The sequence below is a fragment of the Somniosus microcephalus genome, chromosome 6 (genome assembly GCF_052327205.1).
Source record: "Somniosus microcephalus isolate GS21.2 chromosome 6, FLI_Smic_1.0, whole genome shotgun sequence".
Taxonomy (NCBI): Eukaryota; Metazoa; Chordata; class Chondrichthyes; order Squaliformes; family Somniosidae; genus Somniosus; species Somniosus microcephalus.
The window spans coordinates 176,587,521-176,610,958 of record NC_140992.1 but is presented as its reverse complement, the minus strand read 5'-3'; the positions used below and the strand labels follow the sequence as shown (position 1 = coordinate 176,610,958).

At 48.1% G+C, this 23,438-nt stretch overlaps 1 protein-coding gene across 3 annotated transcripts in view; it reads right to left on the bottom strand.

The window, feature by feature from the left end:
- Positions 1-1,927: 1,927 nt before the first annotated feature.
- Positions 1,928-23,438, bottom strand: part of il34 (interleukin 34) — a 490,136-nt gene continuing 468,625 nt past the window's right edge. For 2 of the 3 annotated variants that reach the window (XM_085990974.1, XM_085990975.1), the window contains exons 5-7: positions 14,451-14,618; positions 4,991-5,129; positions 1,928-2,925 (exon numbers count right to left, since the gene is read on the bottom strand). In XM_085990974.1, the coding sequence (XP_085847100.1) occupies positions 2,909-2,925; positions 4,991-5,129; positions 14,451-14,618 (324 nt within the window). In that variant the 3' untranslated portion in view covers positions 1,928-2,908. The remainder of the gene's footprint in view (positions 2,926-4,990; positions 5,130-14,450; positions 14,619-23,438) is intronic. The other variant, XM_085990976.1, reaches the window with a different exon arrangement.

The window sequence follows — 23,438 nt, the reverse complement described above, 5'->3', positions numbered from 1 at the left end:
CAGGTGTCCGTCCAGTCACCCTACGGGCAGGTGTCCGTCCAGTCACCCTACGGCCAGGTGTCCGTCCAGTCACCCTATGGCCAGGTGTCCGTCCAGTCACCCTACGGGCAGGTGTCCGTCCAGTCACCCTACGGCCAGGTGTCCATCCAGTCACCCTATGGCCAGGTGTCCGTCCAGTCACCCTACGGGCAGGTGCCCGTCCAGTCACCCTACGGGCAGGTGCCCATCCAGTCACTCTACGGGCAGGTGCCCGTCCAGTGACCCTACAGCCAGGTGTCCGTCCAATGACCCTACGGGCAGGTGTCCGTCCAGTCACCCTACGGGCAGGTGTTGGTCAAGTCACCCTACGGGGAGGTGTCCGTCCAGTCACCCTACGGCCAGGTGTCCGTCCAGTGACCCTACGGCCAATTGTCCGTCCAGTGACCCTACGGGCAGGTGTCCATCCAGTGACCCTACAGGCAGGTGTCCGTCCAGTGACCCTACAGCCAGGTGCCTGTCCAGTCACCCTACGGCCAGGTATCCGTCCAGTCACCCTACAGCCAGGTGCCTGTCCAGTCACCCTACGGCCAGGTATCCGTCCAGTGACCCTACGAGCAGGTGTCCGTCCAGTCACCCTACGGGGAGGTGCCCGTCCAGTCACCCTACGGGCAGGTGCTCGTCCAGTCACCCTACGGGCAGGTGCCCGTCCAGTCACCCTACGGGCAGGTGCCCATCCAGTCACTCTACGGGCAGGTGCCCGTCCAGTGACCCTACAGCCAGGTGTCCGTCCAATGACCCTACGGGCAGGTGTCCGTCCAGTCACCCTACGGGCAGGTGTTGGTCAAGTCACCCTACGGGGAGGTGTCCGTCCAGTCACCCTACGGCCAGGTGTCCGTCCAGTGACCCTACGGCCAATTGTCCGTCCAGTGACCCTACGGCCAATTGTCCGTCCAGTGACCCTACGGGCAGGTGTCCGTCCAGTGACCCTACAGGCAGGTGTCCGTCCAGTGACCCTACAGCCAGGTGCCTGTCCAGTCACCCTACGGCCAGGTATCCGTCCAGTGACCCTACGAGCAGGTGTCGGTCCAGTGACCCTACGGGCAGGTGTCCGTCCAGTGACCCTATGGGCAGGTGTCCGTCCAGTGACCCTACGGGCAGGTGTCCATCCAGTCACCCTACGGGCAGGTGTCCATCATGTGACCCTACGGCCAGGTGCCTGTCCAGTCACCCTATGGCCAGGTGTCCATCCAGTGACCCTACGGGCAGGTGTCCCTCCAGTGACCCTACGGCCAGGTGCCTGTCCAGTGACCCTACGGCCAGGTGTCCGTCCAGTGACCCTACGGCCAGGTGTCCGTCCAGTGACCCTATGGGCAGGAGTCCATCCAGTGACCCTACGGTCAGGTGTCCGTCCAGTGACCCTACGGTCAGGTGTCCGTCCAGTCACCCTATGGGCAGGTGTCCATCCAGTCACCCTATGGGCAGGTGTCCGTCCAGTGACCCTATGGGCAGGAGTCCATCCAGTGACCCTACGGTCAGGAGTCCATCCAGTGACCCTACGGTCAGGTGTCCGTCCAGTGACCCTACGGTCAGGTGTCCGTCCAGTCACCCTATGGGCAGGTGTCCGTCCAGTGACCCTATGGCCAGGTGTCCGTCCAGTGACCCTACGGGCAGGTGTTCATCCAGTCACCCTACGGCCAGATGCCCGTCCAGCAGTCCCACGGGTGTCAGTGCTGCACTCTATTGGCGAGTATTTAAGGACCCTATGGTTAGTGCTTATCTGCAGACCCAACGGCAAGTGTCTAGGTAAGATAGTATTTAGCCATAGTTATTTCGCCTTGATGTGCACTGAATTTTATTCATATCCGGATGTGCTAAGTGTACTTGGCTGCTGTACACCACAGGCTGAGGTCACAGCATCATTGTTACATACAGAATGGAAGACACTAGAAATATTCAGACATTTATTTTTCAGTACGTCACCTGATCACCACATACAAGAAGTAGTAAGAAGAATATTGAATGAATATTTTCGGGACAGTTAAACGTGCACACAATATCTCCTGGTCTCCGACACCAAGGCCAATCCGTTATGGTGGAAGTGGGGCTGAGGCAGGAGTGATAAACATTTGATTATCTGACGTTGAAAGAATGGAAACCCCTTGCAGTGAATTGGAGCTTGCTGAGGCGACTGAGATCAGTGCTGGAGAATGAAAATGAAGGAACTTCAATGCATTGTCTCTGGCGTCCTTGTGCAGATTTATTGGAGATATTTGCTTCAAATGGTTGAATGTTTCCTCCGTATTGTGACTTCTCCCAATACCTGATTGGGCAGACGGGGCCTTCCCACGAACTGGCCGGCCTCCAGCTCACACCCCTACATGTCATGCTCTGCCTGAGACTCTGCGTCCAATCCGAGTTTTCAACATCGTTCCCTCTCAGAGCCGCATAGCGTTTCATTTCCTCATTGCTCTCTTCCTTGTATTGTGTGCTGCGAAGACTCCAGCTGTGACACACAACTGGGTTTATTTTTTTCCTGATTTTTTTTGGGAGGGTGGGTTGGGGGGGGGGGGGTGGGTGTGGAGGGTGTGAGCTTGCCAACTGGGTTATGGATGGAAAATCGTGTGGGACTTGCCCAGGTCGAACACTCAGACAAAAGGAAAGCAACTGAAGGGTAAGAGGGAGTGAGCAAGCTGGTCGCCGTTGTCCGCAGGTATGCTTCAACATGTCCATTCTGATCCTCCAGCCAATGGCGACTCCATCCTGCATCTCTACTCACAAGGAGCTGGGTGAGAGTGGGCGATATTGTTCCGGATACTTCCGATGGCGATGAGGGAGGTGCGTGCACATGGAGAAGCAGGTGTTAGTTGCTGTTTTTTTCAGCAGCAGGCAGCAATGATGGAAGTCATTCGTCCCTGCAGAAGCCGGGTGGTCAAGGTCCCCAGTTACCTGTAATAAAGCACCACAACGAAGAAAGCCGATCACCAGGCCGCAACAACTCAACTCGCACTATAGATGATTGCAAGGTTCCAGCGCTCTTAAAATATCAATATAATCTACCAAACAAGATAACAGAGGCAAAAACCATTGGGTTCGCAATACAGCCAAAGGCTGCCCTGTCTCTCTATTTACTCGGCCTCAGCTATCGCTCTGTGGGAAGCACTCTCACCACTGAGTCAGAAGGTTGTGGGTTCAAGTCCCACTCCAGAGACTTGAGCACATAAAGCTAGGCTGACGTTCCAGTGCAGTGCTGAGGGAGTGCTGCACTGTCGGGGGTGCCGTCTTTCGGATGAGTCATTAAACCGAGGCCCCGGCTGCCCTCTCAGGTAAACATAAAAGATCCCATGGCAGATGTTCGAAGAAGAGCAGGGGGCGTTCTCCCCCGGTGTCCTGGCCAGTATTTATCCCTCAACCAGCACCACTAAAAAAGATTGTTTGGTTATGTATCACATTGCTGTTTGTGGGACCTTGCTGTGTGTAAATTGGCTGCCGCGTTCCCTACATTATAACAGTGGCTACACTTCAGAAGTACTTCAAAGGGCTTTGGGTCGTCCTGAGGTCATGAAAAGTGCTACAAAAATGCAATCTTTCTTTTCAATGATGAGCTAAGCCGCAAGGTTTTGATCCCCATCCTGTATCGTCTCAGCATTAAGGGTGCTCCATATTGGCCTCAGTGTCACAGGTTTGGGGGGAGGGGGACGGAGGGGATGAAATCAGTCGGCGTTCCCACTCCTGGTTGCTATGCAGTGACCCCTGCTGGTCATAACTTATGTGGACATCAGGAGCGTGAATAGAGCTTTCAGCCTATCGGGAATTTGGGCAGGGAGGCCAATAAAATGAATGTTGTGAAAAATCCCAGTCCCCGGGAGTGTGAATTTGTGAAAAGCTACTTAGATGAGGAAGGAACAGGCTTGGCTGTGATTCTCCCCACAGGTCAACAGCCTCACGCCCACCGGCCATTCATTTTAATGCATGACCGTGATTTTCCAAGACGCACTGCTTTCTGGGAGCATCGAACCACGGGATTCCCCCCTCCCCCGCTCCGTGTACCTCCCGAGTACACTATTTTGGAATGTTTTATACACATCCATCACAATACTCTTTGTAACTTTGAAGCGTCAAAAACAATACTCCGAGGTCTGGTCTACCTCCCCGTACATGATCCCAATCATGTGGCGGGAGGTAGATCTGACCTAGGAGTAGCCTCATTGGAGACCCTTGCTCTCACCACTACATAGAATTTTACAGCACAGAAACAGGCCATTCGGCCTAACTGGTCTGTGCCGGTGTTTATGCTCTACACGCGCCTCCTCCACCCTACTTCATCTCACCCATTCTGCATATCCTTCTATTTCTTTCTCCCTCATGTGCTTATCTAGCTTTCTCTTAAATGCATCTATGCTATTCGCCTCAACTACTCCCTGTGGTAGCGAGTTCTACATTCTAACCACTCACTGGGTAAAGAAGTTTCTCCTGAATTCCCTATTGGATTTATTAGTGACTATCTTATATTTATGGCCCCTAGTTTTGGACTCCTCCACAAGTGGAAACATCTTCCCTACCTCTAACCAATCAAGCCCTTTCAATATCTTAACGACCTCTATCGGGTCACCCCCTCAGCCTTCCCCTTTCCAGAGAAAGGAGCCCCAGCCTGTTCAGTCTTTCCTGATAGTTATAACCTCTCAGTTGTGGTATCATCCTTGTAAATCTTTTTTGCACCTTCTCCAGTGCCTCTATAAGCCTTTTTATAATATGGAGACCCGAACTGTGCACGGTACTCCGTGCAAGTATGGTCTATAATATATGGCCATAAATATAAGATAGTCACTAATAAATCCAATAGGGAATTCAGGAGAAACTTCTTTACCCAGAGTGTGGTTAGAATGTACAAGTTTAACATAACTTCCCTGCTTCCCAATTCTATTTTACACACATGTCTCTTCTTTTCAGTTCTTCAAAGAACCTGTTTGGCAAACAAATGCCTTGAATTGAGGACGATTCTGCCACTACTTACAGCGGAAGAGCTGTTTCATGACCCGGTAACAGTTATCGAATAAAGCCTTGGGCCTGATCGACTTTCTCTTGTTCTGTGAGTCCATGTCACTAATACGAGATAGTATTTCCTCCACTCGCTCGTCTTCAATATCTCCAACCTAAACATTCAAAGAAAAGAGAAGGAAGGATTCACCAAACAGTGACAGAGAAGTCGAGAAATTTGGGCAATATTTACAGTCCAGGTTTCTATTTTGGTATTTCTGGGTAGGTTTTCCAATCGGTTATACCCAATTAACTGGATGGAGATCCATAATGCCAGATTTCCGACCATTTAGCGCCTCATCCAATGCTCCAGTTGGAATTTGCGCTGGCACCAGAAGCGACCCCCTAAAATTAGGCCCCGGTGATGTCATCTAGATCAGTGTTGTCCAATAGAAAGCACTGACGATCCACAGGTGTGGCTGCAGCGAGAACGTTTTAGCCCATGCGCTAATTTCAGTGGAAAACACTTTATACACAATGCAAGTAAATGACCTTCACATGTGTATATTTACTTAACACACTTCTAGCAGCATTCAGTAACTAAGGCCGGAATTTTGCTGGTCCTCAGTGTGCGGGATTGGAGGCGGGACCGCTGTCAAAATCGCAAAGATTGACAGCGGGCAGGAAACCCGCTGTCAACCCGCCTCCAATCAATCTTCCCAAGTGTCGGATCCCCGATTTGGGCATGGACCCGACACCTAGCAGCGGGAAGAGGATTATAGCCACTTACCTGGCTGTTAACAGGTACTTGATACTTGTTAACAGGCTGTTTTTGAATTTTGCCGCTTCTGCCTCAGGTTCCCCGACATCCGGACACCAAGCCAGGCAAGTGTGGCCTGTTGTTATGTTTCTGCATTGATGACAGCTGCAGAAGTGGTGTGAAGGATCCGATGGTGCACTGGTGAGTTTCAGAGGTAAGGAAATGTTGGGAAAATCATTTTTAAGGTATTTACTCTTTTCTGGAGGTAACAAGTTTTGAATTGGCTGTCTAGTCCCACCTCATTGGGAGAACCTCTCCCACCAGTGACAGATCACTTCTGTAACCTCACCTGCAGCTGCCATCTGTTCTAGCCTAACAAGGGAGTCATTGGAGAGCCTGGGTGCAAGAGCTCAGCTTTGTAGAGACATTGTCAGTGTTTGCAGCACCTCAATGCTGTCAAACACTGAGAAATGAGCTGTCAAAGAAAAATTGTGCGTGGTCCCTTTCAGGAAACCGGCAGATGACGTGTCATCAAATGACGTCAGCTGACCGGCTTCTTCTTAATTGGCCAGCAAGCCCGCAGGGTGGGCTTAACAAGGTCAATCAACGTAAAATCACGTCCGTTGGCCAGATGCAGTTGGGGGCAGGACTGGAACCCGGAAACCGCTCCCAAGCCACATCCATTTGCAAAATCGCAGCCTAAGTGTGTAAAGCACTCACAATGTCCTAAAAACACTCACACATTCTGCTTTTTGTCTTACCATTTTACCAGCAAACACGCAAAAAGGTTAAAATATACGTGCAAACGCCGTGTATATATCAGCATTAAGATCACATGTTCAACGGTGGAGCTTATTTTTCATTTTTTATTTACTGATCAGAGATGCAATTAGCCACCTCTGGATTCCCAATTAGCCACATGTGGCTCGTGGCTAACGTATTGGACATCACTAACCTGAGTCGCAAGCTCCATTACCATCGCCTAGTTCCCCCACCCCCACCCCATCAACATCCTCGGGTCTGTTAAGTCTGTGAATTATTTAGTTAATTAAGACACAGACTAATGAGTAACAATAAAAACAGGTCTTTACTGGTTGGAGGTAGGGACTATACTGAATACAAGATTACTGCACAGTGCTTATATACCGGTGTGTTCACCCCCGGTATTACGTCTACAGCAGCCTGAGAAAATAGTACATCTCTTAAGGTGGAACAGGCTTAAGCTCTCTTAAGGTGGAACAGGTTACATACACAACACTCCTCCCTTCTTAGCTTTATAGTCATCCCCCCCATTTAACATAACGTAATAACATATATACATATATAACTTCATGTTTAACGTAACATATCACAGATTCAGTCTCTGCAGAAAACAGTTCACAGATTCAATCTCTGTGGTGTAGTCAGTTCACGTTACTCATTCAATAGTCCTTTCATGGATTTAACAGCTTGAACTTCCGAACTGATTTGGCTCCGTTCGGAGGGACCACGTGTGTGATCTGGTAGAGGTGATAATGGTTCAGATGGGTCATCTTCTGTTTTTACTTTTCCTTTTCTGCTTCTTGGAGACTCTCTGGGCTCCATTGTCAGCTGCCACAGCTGCCAGCTGCATGCGCAGTTCCTCCTTCTCTTCCTCCTGTTTCCGTCGTCGAGCCAGCTTCTCCCGATGTTCCGTAGACTTTTGGTGCTCCTCCATGATTTCTGCACTTTGGGAGTCGAAGTTACAAGCTGGGCAGGACAGGACATCGTAATATTCAGTGTCGTCCACCAGGTCATGGTAATATTCGGTGTCGTCCTGAGCTAGACCAGTGAGAGGGTCGTCTATTTCCTCCATACCCAGCTGGACGTTAGCCAGCTCTTGTTCCAAATCCAGACATCTTTCCTGAAGAGACTTCTTCATGTGTACCTCTGCATCCAGCTTTTTCTGGGCTTTCAGCAAGTCGTTTACTAGTGACCTCATTTGTGATTTTAATACTTCAACTTCCTTTGGAGATTGATTGATCGGACTATGCAATCCCTCTACCGGAGCAGCTGTTTCAGCGGTCTGTTGTTCTACATTGACGTGAGTCAGCGTACTTTTGGCATCCAATGGCTGCTCTGTTGCAGTCGTTTCAGTCTGTGTCGTCACATCAGCCATCTCAATGACTTTTGAGAGCTCCGAACCCTTTTCCTTTGAAGATCGCAGCTCGTGTTCAAGTTTTTCCCATTTCAGAGTCTTGTCCCTCAGCATATGAAGGAGTTGGCTGACCGTTAACTCTTCTGACACCAGATTATGGCACGCACCTTCAGAACCTGAATCAGCTTTGATTCGTTCGGCCTCCTCGCGCAGATGGTTGGTGTGCTCCTGCTCCATTTTCTCCATCAGTTGCTTCTGTTGACTTTCCAGATTCTCCCACTCTGTAACAAAAAACTTTTTTATTTCATTCATCTCTTGCTCAAAACGGCGAATCATTTGTTCTAATTGCTGTTGTAGTTTGAAATGGAGTTGAGTTCGAGCCCAGTGTCCCTCAAAAATGTGCATATCAGTAGACTTGACAGACTCAGAATTCTCTGTTAAACTATGTTGTTGTTGCTCAGTGGAATTCTGTGCTGAAACTTTGTCTTTTGCACATGGGTTGGTCTTACCATCATCAGTTCTAGAGTCTGGGCTGATTATCTGCACCGAGTTCTCACTCTTTATGGCTTTTAGCGAATGCCAGTCCATATTTATGTTTCTAAACCACTCCCGGCCTAGTAGTGGTGGACCTCCCTCCGGTAGCACATATAAGTCCATTATTTGACTTCCTTCGCCCTTGTTGGCCACTGCAACCTTTATTGTCCCGATGGGGTACACTCTCTGCCCCGTGTAGGTTGTCAATATAATCTCCGTATCCTGTAGGGGAATATGTTGGAATAACCTTCTGTAATCTTTCTTATTCATGACCGACAATGCCGATCCAGTGTCCAATTCCATTTTTACTTGGACTCCTTCTATCTGAAGAGTAACCCAAATTGTCTGGAGGTCTGCACCCTTACCAACGTTGAGTACCCTTAAGCTAGCCAGTTCAATACTGCTTAAGCCAGCCAGTTCATTACTGCTAGCGTCTGAATCGGACTCCTGTTCGGCCACCTTGTGTACTTTTGCGTATTTTCCTTGCGGTGACTTCTTGTTGCTGGTCTTCTTCCCTGACCTGCATACTCTAGCTATATGTCCAAGCCTACCACAAGTTCTACATTCTTGGTTTTTAAACCAACACTGGTTCTGATCATGCGTTGTCTTTCCACAACGATAACATTTGCCAGAACTCACACCCAATTTGTGTGCACTGAGCTCCAGTGACCGTAGCTGCATTACTGCCGTGCCTCTCGCTGCGGCTTCGTGTGCTGCTGCCATAGTGACCGCCTTCTCAAGCGTCAGCTCATTCTCCTCGAGCAGTCGCTTTTGTGTATCTTGTTTAAATAAACCACACACAAATTTGTCTCGTAGTGCATCTGTCAGTCCCGTTCCAAACTGGCAATATTTCGCTAATTTACGCAATTCCAGCAAATATTCAGCATTGCTTTCATGCTGTAGCTGCCTTCTGTCGTAAAATTTAAATCGTTCCGCTAGCATCAGCGGCGTGGGGTTTAGATGATCTTTCAGGACAGTAACAATCTCATCGAACGTCTTATCCGCCGGTTCATCTGGTGATAACAGGTGTTTCAATTGCCCGTATGTCTTCGCACCCATTAAATTTAATAATGTTAGAGCTTTATCTTGGTCACGAATTTTATTGGCCTTACAATAATTTTTTACTCTTTCAACATATATGGCCCAATCTTCGAGGTCACTATCAAAGGTGCTAATATTCCCGTGTTTAGGCATTGTAGATTTGCAATTTCTCAGATTTTATTTTCTTTACTTGTTATCAAAGATGGCGGCTTCCCGCTCTTGCCGTCGTCCTCCGCCCACAAAATGGCGGTTTTCCCGTGCTTGGCGGTCTTCACCCGTCCCCCGACGCCGTCTCCCTTCAGCCCCCGAGTGCGGCCCTTATCTTCGCCGCGATCGCCCGAGTGTGGCCCTTATCAGCGGATGCGATCGATGGCCCGGCTGCGCCTCGCACTTGAAAGCGGCCCGGCCCTTATCAGTGCTTGCGATCGATGGCCCGGCTGCGCCTCGCACTCCAAAGCCCTTATCTCCCGATCGCGATCGATGGCCCGCGCTGTGCACCGCGGCTCTCGCGCCTTCAATTTCTGCAGCCGCTGCCCTTTCAGCCCGAGTGCGGCCCTTATCGGTGGTTGCGATCGATGGCCCGGCTGCGCCCCTCACTTCAAAGCGGCCCGGCCCTTATCTGCCGATCGCTATCGCCCTGTACCTGTCTTCCCCAGCCCTGTCTTCTACTCCGGTTCACAAGCTGATGGAGGCTTCAGGGTCCTAATGCCTGTCGCTTCCAGTGGGGTGGTGTGGTTTGAAACCTCTCTTCAACCGCCGTGGAATAACTGCCGCAGGGTAAGAACCTGACTCGTCGCCAGTGTTAAGTCTGTGAATTATTTAGTTAATTAAGACACAGACTAATGAGTAACAATAAAAACAGGTCTTTACTGGTTGGAGGTAGGGACTATACTGAATACAAGATTACTGCACAGTGCTTATATACCGGTGTGTTCACCCCCGGTATTACGTCTACAGCAGCCTGAGAAAGTAGTACATCTCTTAAGGTGGAACAGGCTTAAGCTCTCTTAAGGTGGAACAGGTTACATACACAACAGGGTCATCGTTGACCAGAAACTCAACTGGACCAGTCACATAAATGCCGTGGCTACTAGAACAGGTCAAAGACACAAGTCAGGAGTGTGATGGAATCCTCTTCACTTGCTCCAACAATACTCAAGATGCTCGAGGCTATCCAGGACAAAGCAGTCCGCTTGATCATCACCCCATCCACTGGCTTAAACATCTACTCCTTCCATCACCGGCGCACCGTGGCTGCAGTATGTACCATCTACAAGATGCACTGCAGCAATTCGCCAAGGCCTCTTCAGCAGCACCGCCCAAACCAGTGACTGCCACCACTTAGAAGGACAAGGTCGGCAGGAGCATGGGAACACCATCACCTCCAAATCACACACCATTCCAACTTGGACGTATATCGTCATTTCTTCATCGTTGCTGGATCAAAATCCTGGAACTCCCTAACTAACGGCCCTGTGGGAGCACCTTCACCACACGGACTGCAGCGGTTCAAGAAGGTGGCTCACCACCACCTTCTCAAGGGCAACTTAGGGATGGGCAATAAACTTGCCAGCGACATCCACATCCAGCGAATTACAGTATATATATTTTTAAACACTCTTGCCCGATGTTTACAGCAGTGCAGTCCTTAGTCATCCACCTGCCCGTATAAAATGGTTGCCCAAGGCTGGGAGGGAACATTAAAGGGTCACAGAGTGTGATTTGGAGCAGTATTTTGAGGCCTTTCCTGAACCTTTTACTTTGTTATTTTCCTATTTTCACCAGGTTGATCAGGATGTGTTGTGCCAAATGTCCCAACACTGCCATTTTATTTGGCTGTCCACAATATGAAAACAATGGATTTCCCATTGGGAATCATCCTTTAGTTAGGTCTTGTTGCTCGGAGGAAGAGCAGCAAAGGGTATGCCTTCAAATTCTTTCCCACTTTCCCCACCGCCTCCTTCCAGGCATGCTGCAATACTGTCCTATGGGGTGGGTGCCCTGGTGTGGCAAACAGTGCCGCCCTCTTCACTACCATCTCATTCTGCACCACCATCCCCATCGTCAACCATCAGACAGAACAATGCAGTCTGCTTACTTCCCTGTTATTTCTGCCTCTCAGTACTTCAAAGACCTAGATCATGTTCCCTCACCATCTTTTTTCCCCCCAAACATAGGAACAGGAGTCAGCCATTCAGCCCCTCGAGCCTGTTCCGCCATTCAATTAGATCATGGCTGATCTGTACCTCAACGCCATCTACCCGCCTTGGTTCCGTAGCCCTTACCGAATAAAAATCTACCCTATCGAATCCTTTTTGATTTTAAACACCTCGATTAGATCACCCCTCAACCTTCTAAACTCAAGAATTGAGCCTGGGATTAATTTTGATGTATTTATTCTAACCTGAGCTAAAGCATCTCCACCCCTGCAGGTTGGTGAAAGCTACCAGCGCATCTACAACACCATGGAGGACTTCTACCTGAAGCTGCTCAGCAAGGGGCTCTGCGCGCTGGGGACACTACAATGGTAATCTTAAATACCTTTACCTGACAAAAATCAATCAATCTCAATTTTTAAATTTTCAATTGACCCACTGCCTCAACAACTTTTTTAGGGAAAAGAGTTCCCAATTTCCACCACCCTTTGTGTGAAGAAGTGCTTCCTGACATCACCCCTGAACGGCCTAGCTTTAATTTTAAGGTTATGCCCCCTTGTTCTGGACTCTCCTACCAGGGAAATAGTTTCTCTCTATCTAACCTACAAATTATTTAATCATTTTAAACACCTCAATTAGATCACCCCTTAATCTTCTATACTCAATGGAATACAAGCCTAGTCTATGCATACTGTCCTCATAATTTAGCCCCTTTTAGCCCCAGTATCATTCTGGTGAACCTGCGCCGCTGATACGCTTATCAATTACTCCATAAAAGGCGATGAATTAGGAAAGTAATGAAGAGGTTTTTATTAACTAAAGAACAGAGCATGCCTCTCGTGGCCAACTGGTTCCAAGAAGGAAGTGGGTTGCCGAAACACCCACCTTTATACCTGGTCATGTGGGCGGAGCCAGCTGAGGCATGCATTGGTACACAGCGCCAACCAGAGGTAACAATATGCAATAACGATAACAGTAGGATACAATAACAGTGGTTTACCACAGCCGCACAATCTCCAAGGCCAATATATCCTTCCTGAGGTGCGGTGTCCAGAGCTGAATGCAAACTTGGATATATGCCTCTCTATTCCTTCATATAAGTCATTTATAAATATAGCGGAAAGCTAAGTATAGATAATTTGGAGACACCACTGGTCACATCCTACCAATTTGAGTACATCCCCATTATCACTACTCTCTGTGTCCTACCTCCTAACCAATCCCATACCCAAGCCAATAGGTTGCCTCCAATTCCACGTGCGCTCATTTTTAACTTTAGGCCCATTTCAGTCTCTTATGTGGAACCTTGTTGAATGCCTTCTGGAAGTCGATATAAATAACATCTGTAGACACTCCCTTATCTATCACGTTAGTAATCTCCTCAAAAAAATCAATCAGGTTTGTTAGACATGACTTACGCTTTACAAATCCACGCTGGCTCTCTCTGATCAGCTCATATTTATCCGAGTGTTCAGTCACTCTGTCCCTAATAACAGATTCTAGTAACTTCTCCACAACAGACGGTAAATTAATAGGCCTATAGTTTCCTAGTTTACCTCTCCTACCTTTTGTAAATAATAGTGACATTGGCACTTTTCCAATCCAAGGGGACAATTCCTGAATCGAGAGAGATTTGGAAGATCATGACTAACGCATCTGCAATTTCCTCACCACCTTTTAATACCCTGGGTGGAAACTATCGGGCCCTGGAGATATGTCTATATGTCTATATTTAATCTCATTATTTTCTCTATTTCCATGTTTTTTCCCAGTAAGTTTCTCCCCTTGATTTATTTTTAGTTTTCCTCATATCTCTGGTACTTTTCCTCTTCCTCTACCGATACAAAGTAAGTATTTAGCAAAGAGAAATACAATTCTATGAGTCTCTCCTCGTAACTCCAGTTGCTCTGAGAGCATTAAGAGACAACCACATAATGTGGGACTGAAGTCACATGTAGGCCGGACCGGGTAGTGATGGCAGGTATGGCGCCAGCTGCAAATGACCAGATTTACTGAATTCAATTCAACTCACAACTACTTGGTTGCTAGTCCAGTACCATGACTATTAGGCTACTGTGCCCAACTAAATTGTTAATATTCACACTTGCATTCTTTTCCTTTTCCACCTTTGCTAATGCACATCCCTTCATTGTGTCCAAGTTTTCCATTCCATTGTACACTACCATATATTTATTTACATTAAAGTCCACCTCCCATGAGGTATCCCATCATTTCAAGTGCCCCAGGTCCATTTGAATGCCAATCTCTTTTATACAACAATACTTGCATTTATATAAAGCTTTTCACGTAATAAAACGTGCCAAGGTGCTTCACAGGAGCATTATCAAACAAATTTTGACACTGAGCCACATAAGGAGATATTAGAACAGATGACTAAAAGCTTGGTCAAAGAGGTAGGAGCATCTTAAAGGAGGAGAAAGAGGTAGAGAGTTGGAGAGGTTTATGGAGGGAATTCCAGAGCTTAGGGTCTCGGCAGCTGAAGGCACAGCCACCAATGGTGGAGCGATTAAAATCGAGGTTGCGCAAGAAGCCAGAATTAGAGAAGCGCAGAGATCTCAGAGGGTTGTAGAGCTGGAGGAGATTACAGAGATAGGGAGGGGGCGAGGACATGGAGGGATTTGAAAACAAGGATGAGAATTTTAAAATTGAGGCGTTGCCAGACCAGGAGCCATTGTAGGCCAGTGAGCACAGGGGTGATGGGTGAACGGGACTTGGTGCGAGTTAGGATACGGGCAGCAGAGTTTTGGATGAGCTCAAGTTTAGAGGGTGCAAAGACGGTGCACCATTCATGCAAGTACACTTTTGCAGTTATTGTTCATGTACTTCAACCTATCACAGGTCACTGTTTTGCCTTCTAAGTAGAACTTACCATTTGTTCCACATCCATCCTCAAATAATTAAACAGCGTGGAAATGCCTTGCACATAACTTCTGGACGGATGTCTTTTTGGAAGAACTTCAAGGACTGTCTCCAAGACTTGAGAATTGATATAAACCCATAACAACGTCAGGTCCATTTCAGTAAAACTTCTGTTTTTCTATTTAGAATGAAAGAAGACAGACATTATATCGGAGGGTGGGTGAATCGAGTGATCTGCATGCAAGCCTTCCAATCACCCTCATTTTTCAACAATCTCTCACACACACGTACCTCATTGCTTAATTTCCTGGGACGTTTTGTATATAACAGAATAAGTAAAGGGTTTGGGGCAGCCCAAAGCTTCTGGTGGCCTAAAGCAGCCTGAATCACCAGCAAAACTGGCACTCCTTGTGCCTTCAGGACTCGAGTATTCTCCACAATAAAACGTTCCCTCAGGTGGGTCATGTTTGTATTACATATTTGGAAAGCGCCTTATCCCTTGTCGGAAAATGAAATCCAAGTGGCCAGATTTTGAATTGCTAACGCCAAGCTGTAGGGTTAACGCGCTCGCAGTTCATCATTCCCGATAGCCTCCACGATACAAATCCAGGATCAGGAGTAAGAGGAGGAATCCCTCACTTTTATTTGAGGCACCGTTTGTCACTCAAAGTGTGGCCAGTTTAAAGGGTTAAACAGCACTGGTTTGAGGATGGAGCCACAGTCTAAATTCACCAGTCCCACAGCCAGGAGGGAGCTGCTCCTCCACTCTAGTCGGGTCCTGCCTCAGGGATGCGCCAGACTGCAGGTCCCAACTGGAAAGGCTCCAACAGGTTGAACCGCCCACTCCACTAAACTACAGATCATTATGTCCATTTCCTAAGGACGGAGTGATGCGACAGTCTATACATGTTATTGAGTGCCCCATTAATTATCGGCTTATAAGTCAAGACTCTGGAAAGCAAAGCTTGATTACCAATACTTGTACTGGTATCGCACCTTTTCACGCCAAGCCCCTGAGATCTTCACACAATGAATGAATCTTTGACTGAGATTACTGTCATGTCGGTAACAGTATGGAAGCTCCCTCAAGGACTCGTCTAATCATTTAAGTTACAGAGGAGCAAAGGCCGCAATGGTCATCCCAGCCAGGGAAAGGAGGGGAGGGTGAGATGCTGGCAGTCAGTGCCAGAGGTGTGGGCTGGCACATCTGAAGCTCGCTCCTCCCCAGCCCGCCCTCGGGTGATGGGGGGAGTGAAGCCAGGTCCGCAAAGGCGGTCAAGTCCAAGTAGTTCTGTCAGTCGGGGCCGCTGGTGAGTGGCGGAAACCTGCCCTTTATACCTTCCCATGCTGAGCTCCGGTGCTCCCTGTCTCTACCAGGTAGTAAGAGCTGGTGGATGACTCTGCCGGGGTTTCAGCTGCACTACCAGCGGGGGAACGGGAGAATCTCTGAGGACAAAGTACCGACTAAAGTTTCAGAGGCAGGGCCCAGCATAAAGGGCGCTAAAGCGGATCGAATCCCGTGCTTTGTTAAGGACAGATCTACTGACCCCCCTATAAAGTCCGCGCCTCAATAATACACGGACTTCGGGAGAACAGTTTAACAGGTACTTTACTGAACAACAGGCAGGTTGAAACTGAAACTACAGAAGCCTGCTAGGGCCTTTTATACAGGGGTGGTCACTGCCGGTACTGCAGTCTAAGACCAGTTATTCCCTTAAAGGTACATACACAATTCCTCCCCTTTTAGATAAACAGTACATAACATTCATTCAACAACTAAATAATAACTCATTACAATTACAATTTTCTCAGTAATATATACATCAACTGAAATAGTCATTTATAAGTTCAGTCTTTGAGGAGGCTTCCTGATCCGGACTGGATAGCGCCTTTCTCGAGTATCCTGTTCTGGCGGTGGAGTCAATTCTGGCTCATTGTCATTGGTTGGCTCGTCAGCTTCCAATACCCCTGCTTCTGAGGTAGACGCAATCTGTACTTCGGGCTTGTTGTGTATGTAATATGTGTGCTACTTTGAACCTATGGACAGGACTGCACTACTTGTAGGGCGTAGTGATACGCAGTACCACTCCTGGCCTTAGGGGTATAAATAGTACTGTGGGTACTGATCTCCCCTCAGTTCCCGCCTGTGGGCATGAAGTAAAGACCTACGTGTAGTCCCTACCTCCAACCAGTAAAGACCTGTTTTATTGTTACTGATTAAGTCTGAGTATTAATTACTTGAACAACTCACAGACTTAACACTGGCGACGAGTCTGATTCGGACCCTGCGGCAGTCACTCCACGGCAGCTTCGTCCACAGCCAGGACGTTGCAGAGAGGTTTCCACCCTCTCCACCCCACTGGAAGACATCCTGACCTCGGAGCCTCCATTGGCGACCGTCAGCTTCTTCTCCAGCTTGGTGGTGGGTAAGCCGTTGTCTGAGCCGGGCAGCGACGCGACAGGCAGTTGGCCGCACGAACGGGGCTGGGGGAGCTGGAGGAATAGGGTGCGAGAGCCGCTTCGAGCGGGAGGCGTTTCAACAGAGCGATCGCATCTCCTGATAAGAGCCGAGAGCCGCTTCGCGATCCAGCGATCGCATCCGCTGATAAGGGCAGCACTCGGGCGATCGCGGCGAAGGTAAGGGCCGCACTCGAGGGCTGAAGGGAGACGGCGTCGGGGGACGGGTGAAGACCGCCAAGCGCGGGAAAACCGCCATTTTGTGGGCGGAGGACGACGGCAAGAGCGGGAAGCCGCCATCTTGGATAGCAGTAAAAAAATAAAAAAAATCTGAGAAATTGCAAATCTACAATGCCTAAACACGGGAATATTAGCACCTTTGATAGTGACCTCGAAGATTGGGCCATATATGTTGAAAGAGTAAAAAATTATTGTAAGGCCAATAAAATTCGTGACCAAGATAAAGCTCTAACATTATTAAATTTAATGGGTGCGAAGACATACGGGCAATTGAAACACCTGTTATCACCAGATGAACCGGCGGATAAGACGTTCGATGAGATTGTTACTGTCCTGAAAGATCATCTAAACCCCACGCCGCTGATGCTAGCGGAACGATTTAAATTTTACGACAGAAGGCAGCTACAGCATGAAAGCAATGCTGATTATTTGCTGGAATTGCGTAAATTAGCGAAATATTGCCAGTTTGGAACGGGACTGACAGAGGCACTTCGAGACAAATTTGTGTGTGGTTTATTTAAACAGGATACACAAAAGCGACTGCTCGAGGAGAATGAGCTGACGCTTGAGAAGGCGGTCACTATGGCAGCAGCACACGAAGCCGCAGCGAGAGGCACGGCAGTAATGCAGCTACGGTCACCGGAGCTCAGTGCACACAAATTGGGTGTGAGTTCTGGCAAATGTTATCGTTGTGGAAAGACAACGCATGATCAGAACCAGTGTTGGTTTAAAAACCAAGAATGTAGAACTTGTGGTAGGCTTGGACATATAGCTAGAGTATGCAGGTCAGGGAAGAAGACCAGCAACAAGAAGTCACCGCAAGGAAAATACGCAAAGGTACACAAGGTGACCGAACAGGAGTCCGATTCAGACGCTAGCAGTAATGAACTGGCTAGCTTAAGCTGTAATGAACTGGCTAGCTTAAGAGTACTCAACGCTGGTAAGGGTGCAGACCTCCAGACAATTTGGGTCACTCTTCAGATAGAAGGAGTCCAAGTAAAACTGGAATTGGACACTGGATCGGCATTGACGGTCATAAATAAGAAAGATTACGGAAAGTTATTCCAACATATTCCCCTACAGGATACGGGGATTATATTGAAAACATACACGGGGCAAAGAGTGTACCCCATCGGGAAAATAGAGGTTGCAGTGGTCCACAAGGGCGAAGACAGTCAAATAATGGACTTATATGTGATATCTGAAGGAGGTTCTCCACTACTAGGACGGGAGTGGATTAGGAAAATGAATATGGACTGGCATTTCCTACAAACAATAACGAGTGAGAACTCGGTGAAGATAGTCGGCCCAGACTCTGGAACGGATGATGGTAAGCCCAACTCAGGTGCAAAAGACAAAGTTTCAGCACAGAATTCCACTGAGCAACAACAACATAGTTTAACTGTGGATTCTGAGTCTGGCAAGTCTACTGATGTGCCCATTTCTGAGGGACACCGGGCTCGAACTCAACTCCATTTCAAACTACAACAGCAATTAGAACAAATGCTTCGCCGTTTTGAGCAAGAGTTGAATGCAACGAAAGAGTTCTTTGATATAGAGTTGGAGAATCTGGAAAGACAACAGAAGCAGCTGATGGAGAAAATGGAGCAGGAGCACACAAAACGTCTGATGTCAGAGGAGTTAACGGTCAGCCAACTCCTGCATATGCTGAAGGACAGGACTCTGAAATGGGAAAAACTTGAACACGAACTTCAATATTCAAACGAAAGGGGTTCGGAGCTCTCAAAGGTTATTGGAAGAGCTGAGGTGGCAACACAGACTGAGATGACTGCAACAGAGCAGCCCTTGGATGCCAAAAGTACGCTGACTCACGTCAACGTAGAACAACAGACCGCTGAAACAGCTGCTCCGGTAGAGGGATTGAATAGTCCGATCAATCAATCTCCAAAAGAAGTTGAAGTAGTAAAATCTCAAACGAGGTCATTAGTAAACGACTTGCTGAAAGCCCAGAAAAAGCTGGATGAAGAGGTACGCATGAAGAAGTCTCTTCAGGAAAGATGTCTGGACTTGGAACAAAAGCTGGCTAACGCCCAGCTGGGTATGGAGGAAATAGAAGACCCTCTCGCTGGCCTAGATCAGGACGACACCGAATATTACTATGTCCTGTCCTGCCCAACTTGTAACTTCGACTCCCACCATACAGAAATCATGGAGGAGCACCGAAAGTCTACGGAACATCGGGAGAAGGTGGCTCTACTACGGAAAAAGGAGGAAGAGAAGGAGGAACTGCGCATGCAGCTGGCAGCTGACAGTGGAGCCCAGAGAGTCTCCAAGAAGCAGAAAAGGAAAAGTCGAAACAGAAGATGACCCATCTGAACCATTATTACCTCTACCAGATCACACACGTGGTCCCTCCGAACGGAGCCAATTCAGTTCGGAAGTTCAAACTGTTAAATCCATGGAAGGACTATTGAATGAGTCACTCCAGCAACGTGAACCGACTACACCACAGAGATTGAATCTGTGAACTGTTTTCCGCAGAGACTGAATCTGTGATCTGTTTTGACATGAAGTTATCTATGTATCTATGTTATTCTGTTATGTAAACCTGAAGTTATATATGTATATATGTTATTACGTTATGTTAAATGGGGAGATGACTGTAAAGCTAGGAAGGGAGGAATGTTGTGTATGTAATATGTGTGCTACTTTGAACCTATGGACAGGACTGCACTACTTGTAGGGCGTAGTGATACGCAGTACCACTCCTGGCCTTAGGGGTATAAATAGTACTGTGGGTACTGATCTCCCCTCAGTTCCCGCCTGTGGGCATGAAGTAAAGACCTACGTGTAGTCCCTACCTCCAACCAGTAAAGACCTGTTTTATTGTTACTGATTAAGTCTGAGTATTAATTACTTGAACAACTCACAGACTTAACAGGGCTCATTACCAGGTGCACATGTTTGTGGTACAGGTTTGGCTTGTTCCTGTGACTCTAGAATCTGGTCAGCATGGCATCTCACGATGCTCTCTCCAACGTCCACTGTGTACATTAATGGTCCCTGCTGTGTGCATATCGTGCCTGGCTGCCATTTTTCTGTTCGGTAGTCGCGGGCCAAGACTGGTTGCCCTATCTTGAAGCTTCTGGTTGGCTTCTCATTTATGTGCTGGAACTGCTTATCCTCAACATCTCGTCTTATGTTTGGTTTGAGCAAATCCAAGCGACATCTTAGTCTCCGGTTGAAAAACAGTACGGCTGGAGTTTGGTTGGTTACTGCATGTGTCGCATTCCGGTAAACAAACAGGAAGTTATCCACCTTGTGTTGCAGTGGTATGTCGTCATTATACATTGCCTTTATGGCCTTTTTAAAGGTCTGAACAAACCTCTCAGCCAATCCATTTGTGGCTGGATGATATGGGGCAGATGTGTAATGTTTCACCCCATTATTCTTCAGGAACCTCCGGAAATCCTCAGACACAAATTGTGGGCCATTGTCGGAACAGATCTGTTCTGGCAACCCATTCCTGGCGAAGATGGTCCTTAGGACTGCGATAGTTTTCTCCGTGGTGGTGGAGGACATTTTAATGACCTCTGGCCATTTCGAATGGGCGTCCACAGCGATTAGAAACATTGAGTCCATAAATGGACCAGCGAAATCAATCTGTACCCATTGCCATGGAGATGAGGGCCACTCCCATGGATGTAGTGGGGCCTGTGGTGGAGCATTTTGGACCTTCTGGCATCCTGTGCATCTCTTGGTCATATCCTCGATTTCTTTATTGATTCCCGGCCACCACACAAACGCCCTGGCTAGGCTCTTCATTTTTACCCCTCCCAGATGACCCTCGTGAAGCTCATTGAGTACTCTATCTCTCAACTTGGGTGGAATTACCACTCAGGATCCACACATCAAGGTTCCCCGGCACACTGACAGCTGTTCCCTCCTTGGCGAGAATGCTGGCAACAGTGAGTTGCCATATGCTGGCCATCCCTTCACCGTCAAATCATAGACCCGAGAGAGTGTCGGGTCATTTCGGGTTTCCTTCTCAATACTTGCGTTTGTAACAGGCAAACGTTCGACTATGGTCGCATGGAATATCTCCACCGGGTCCACTGCAGGTGCTTCTTCCGCCGTAGGCAACGGTAGGCGCGACAGCCCATCAGCGTTTCCATGTTGTTTCGTACCTTTGTACTCTATGTCATACTGATGTGCCCCTAGAAAAAGTGACCATCTTTGCAGCCGTTGCGCCGTCATCACCGGAACGCCCTTCTTTGGGTTAAAAATTGAGACCAGGGGTTGATGATCAGTCAGTAGGGTGAATTTCGGCCCGTGCAGATAGTGATTGAACTTCTTCACTCCCCCACACCAGGCTGAGGGCCTCCCTGTCAATCTGGGCGTAGTTACGCTCGGCTGAGGTTAGCGAGCGCGATGCAAAGGCTATTGGCCTCTCTGAACCGTCACGGAATTTGTGTGACAGCACCGCTCCAATGCCGTAAGGTGACGCATCACATGCCAACCGAATCGGTAGTGTTGGGTTGTAGTGGGTCAATACTTCTTTTGAAGTGATTTGGCATTTACATTCCTGAAAGGCACGCTTACACTCATCACTCCATTTCCATGTTACACCAGTTTGAAGGAGGGTGTTCAGTGGGTGCAGAATTGTAGATAAATTCGGCAAGAACTTATGGTAGTAGTTCACCAACCCGAGGAACGACCTCAGTTGCGACACATTTTCTGGTGCTGGAGCCTCGACTACAGCCTCAATCTTGTCCGGCGACTTATGCAACCCTTCCTCATCAATCATGTGGCCACAATACGAGATTTGTCTCCTGAAGAACTCGCATTTGGGACGGTTGGCTCGTAGCCCATATTCCTGCAATCTCGTGAGCACCTGTTCCAGGTAGGCAAGGTGTTCATTGTCATTTTCGCCCGTAACCAGGATGTCGTCCAAATAACACTGGGTCCCCGGGATCCCTTGCAGGACTTGTTCCATTGCCCTCTGCCACATAGCCGGGGCCGATGCTACCCCAAATACCAGTCGATTGTACTGGTAAAGGCCTTTGTGAGTGTTTATCGTGAGGTATTTCCTAGATGCTTCTTCCACCTCCATTTGTAGATATGCTTGAGCCAGGTCAATCTTTGTAAAACGTTTCCCTCCAGATAGTGAGGTGAAAATATCTTCTAGCCGCGGAAGCGGATACTATACTGTGTGCAGGACTGGGTTCACAGTCACCTTGAAGTCCCCACAGGTGTGAACCTTCCTTGGCTCCCCAGGCGTGCTGCTCAATGCTTTCTTCATTACAGGAACGATGGGTGTGGCCCACTCGCTCCAGTCCACCTTAGACAGCACCCCCGAACGCTCCAGGCTCTCCAGCTCAGCTTCCACAGCTGGGCGTATCACGTATGGCACCGGTCTGGCCTTGAAAAATTTTGGGGTTGCGTTATCCTTAATCCTTATGGTTGCATTTACTCCTTTTAGAGTCCCAAGTCCTTGTTGGAACACCTCTTCCGTGTCAGATAGAATTTGTGACAGACGTCCAGGTGCGACATCATCATCTTTTTTGTCAGTCACAGTTAGTGCCAGAATGGAATGCCAATCCAATTGTAGTCTTCGGATCCATTCACGTCCCAATAATGGTGGTCCTCCATCTCGTAGTATATACATGTATAGTTTCTGTGTTTCCTTTCCGTTATATTCAACTGGCACCCTTATTTTTCCTCTGGGGTAGACCTTTTCCCCCGTGTATGTCTTCAATACAATGGACGTGTCCTTTAAGGGTATGTGTGAGAATAGCCGCTCATAGTCTCGTCGATTCATGACAGTTAGGGTTGATCCTGTGTCCAATTCCATCTTCACTGGGGACCCTGCTATCATGAGGGTGACCCAAATGGTTCGGTGATCTTCTTTTGCGATCACGTTGTGTAACTTTAAACAATTTAGTCGCCTGCTCCCGGAGTCCTTATCACTCTCCTGATCTTCTGAACTACTATCTGTCAGTTTCTTTACTTTCCTGTACTGTTCCTTAGTAGTTCTTGTCGTGTTGGTCTTCTTTCCCGACCTGCAGACTCTTGCTATATGTCCCATTTCCCCGCATTGCCTGCATATTTTGTCTTTAAACCAGCAGTCCTTCTGCTCATGGGTTGTTCTGCCGCAGCGATAGCACTTTTCGGCTCCATACACCATTTCGTTAGCGCTGTATTCTTGTGGTTTCTGTTGTATTTCCGCAACTCCCCGTGCTGCTGCTTCGTAGGATACTGCCACGCTGAAAGCCTGTTCTGGCATCAGGTCCTTTTTTGAAAGTAGTCGTTTCTGGGTTCCTTCACTCTGGAGCCCGCA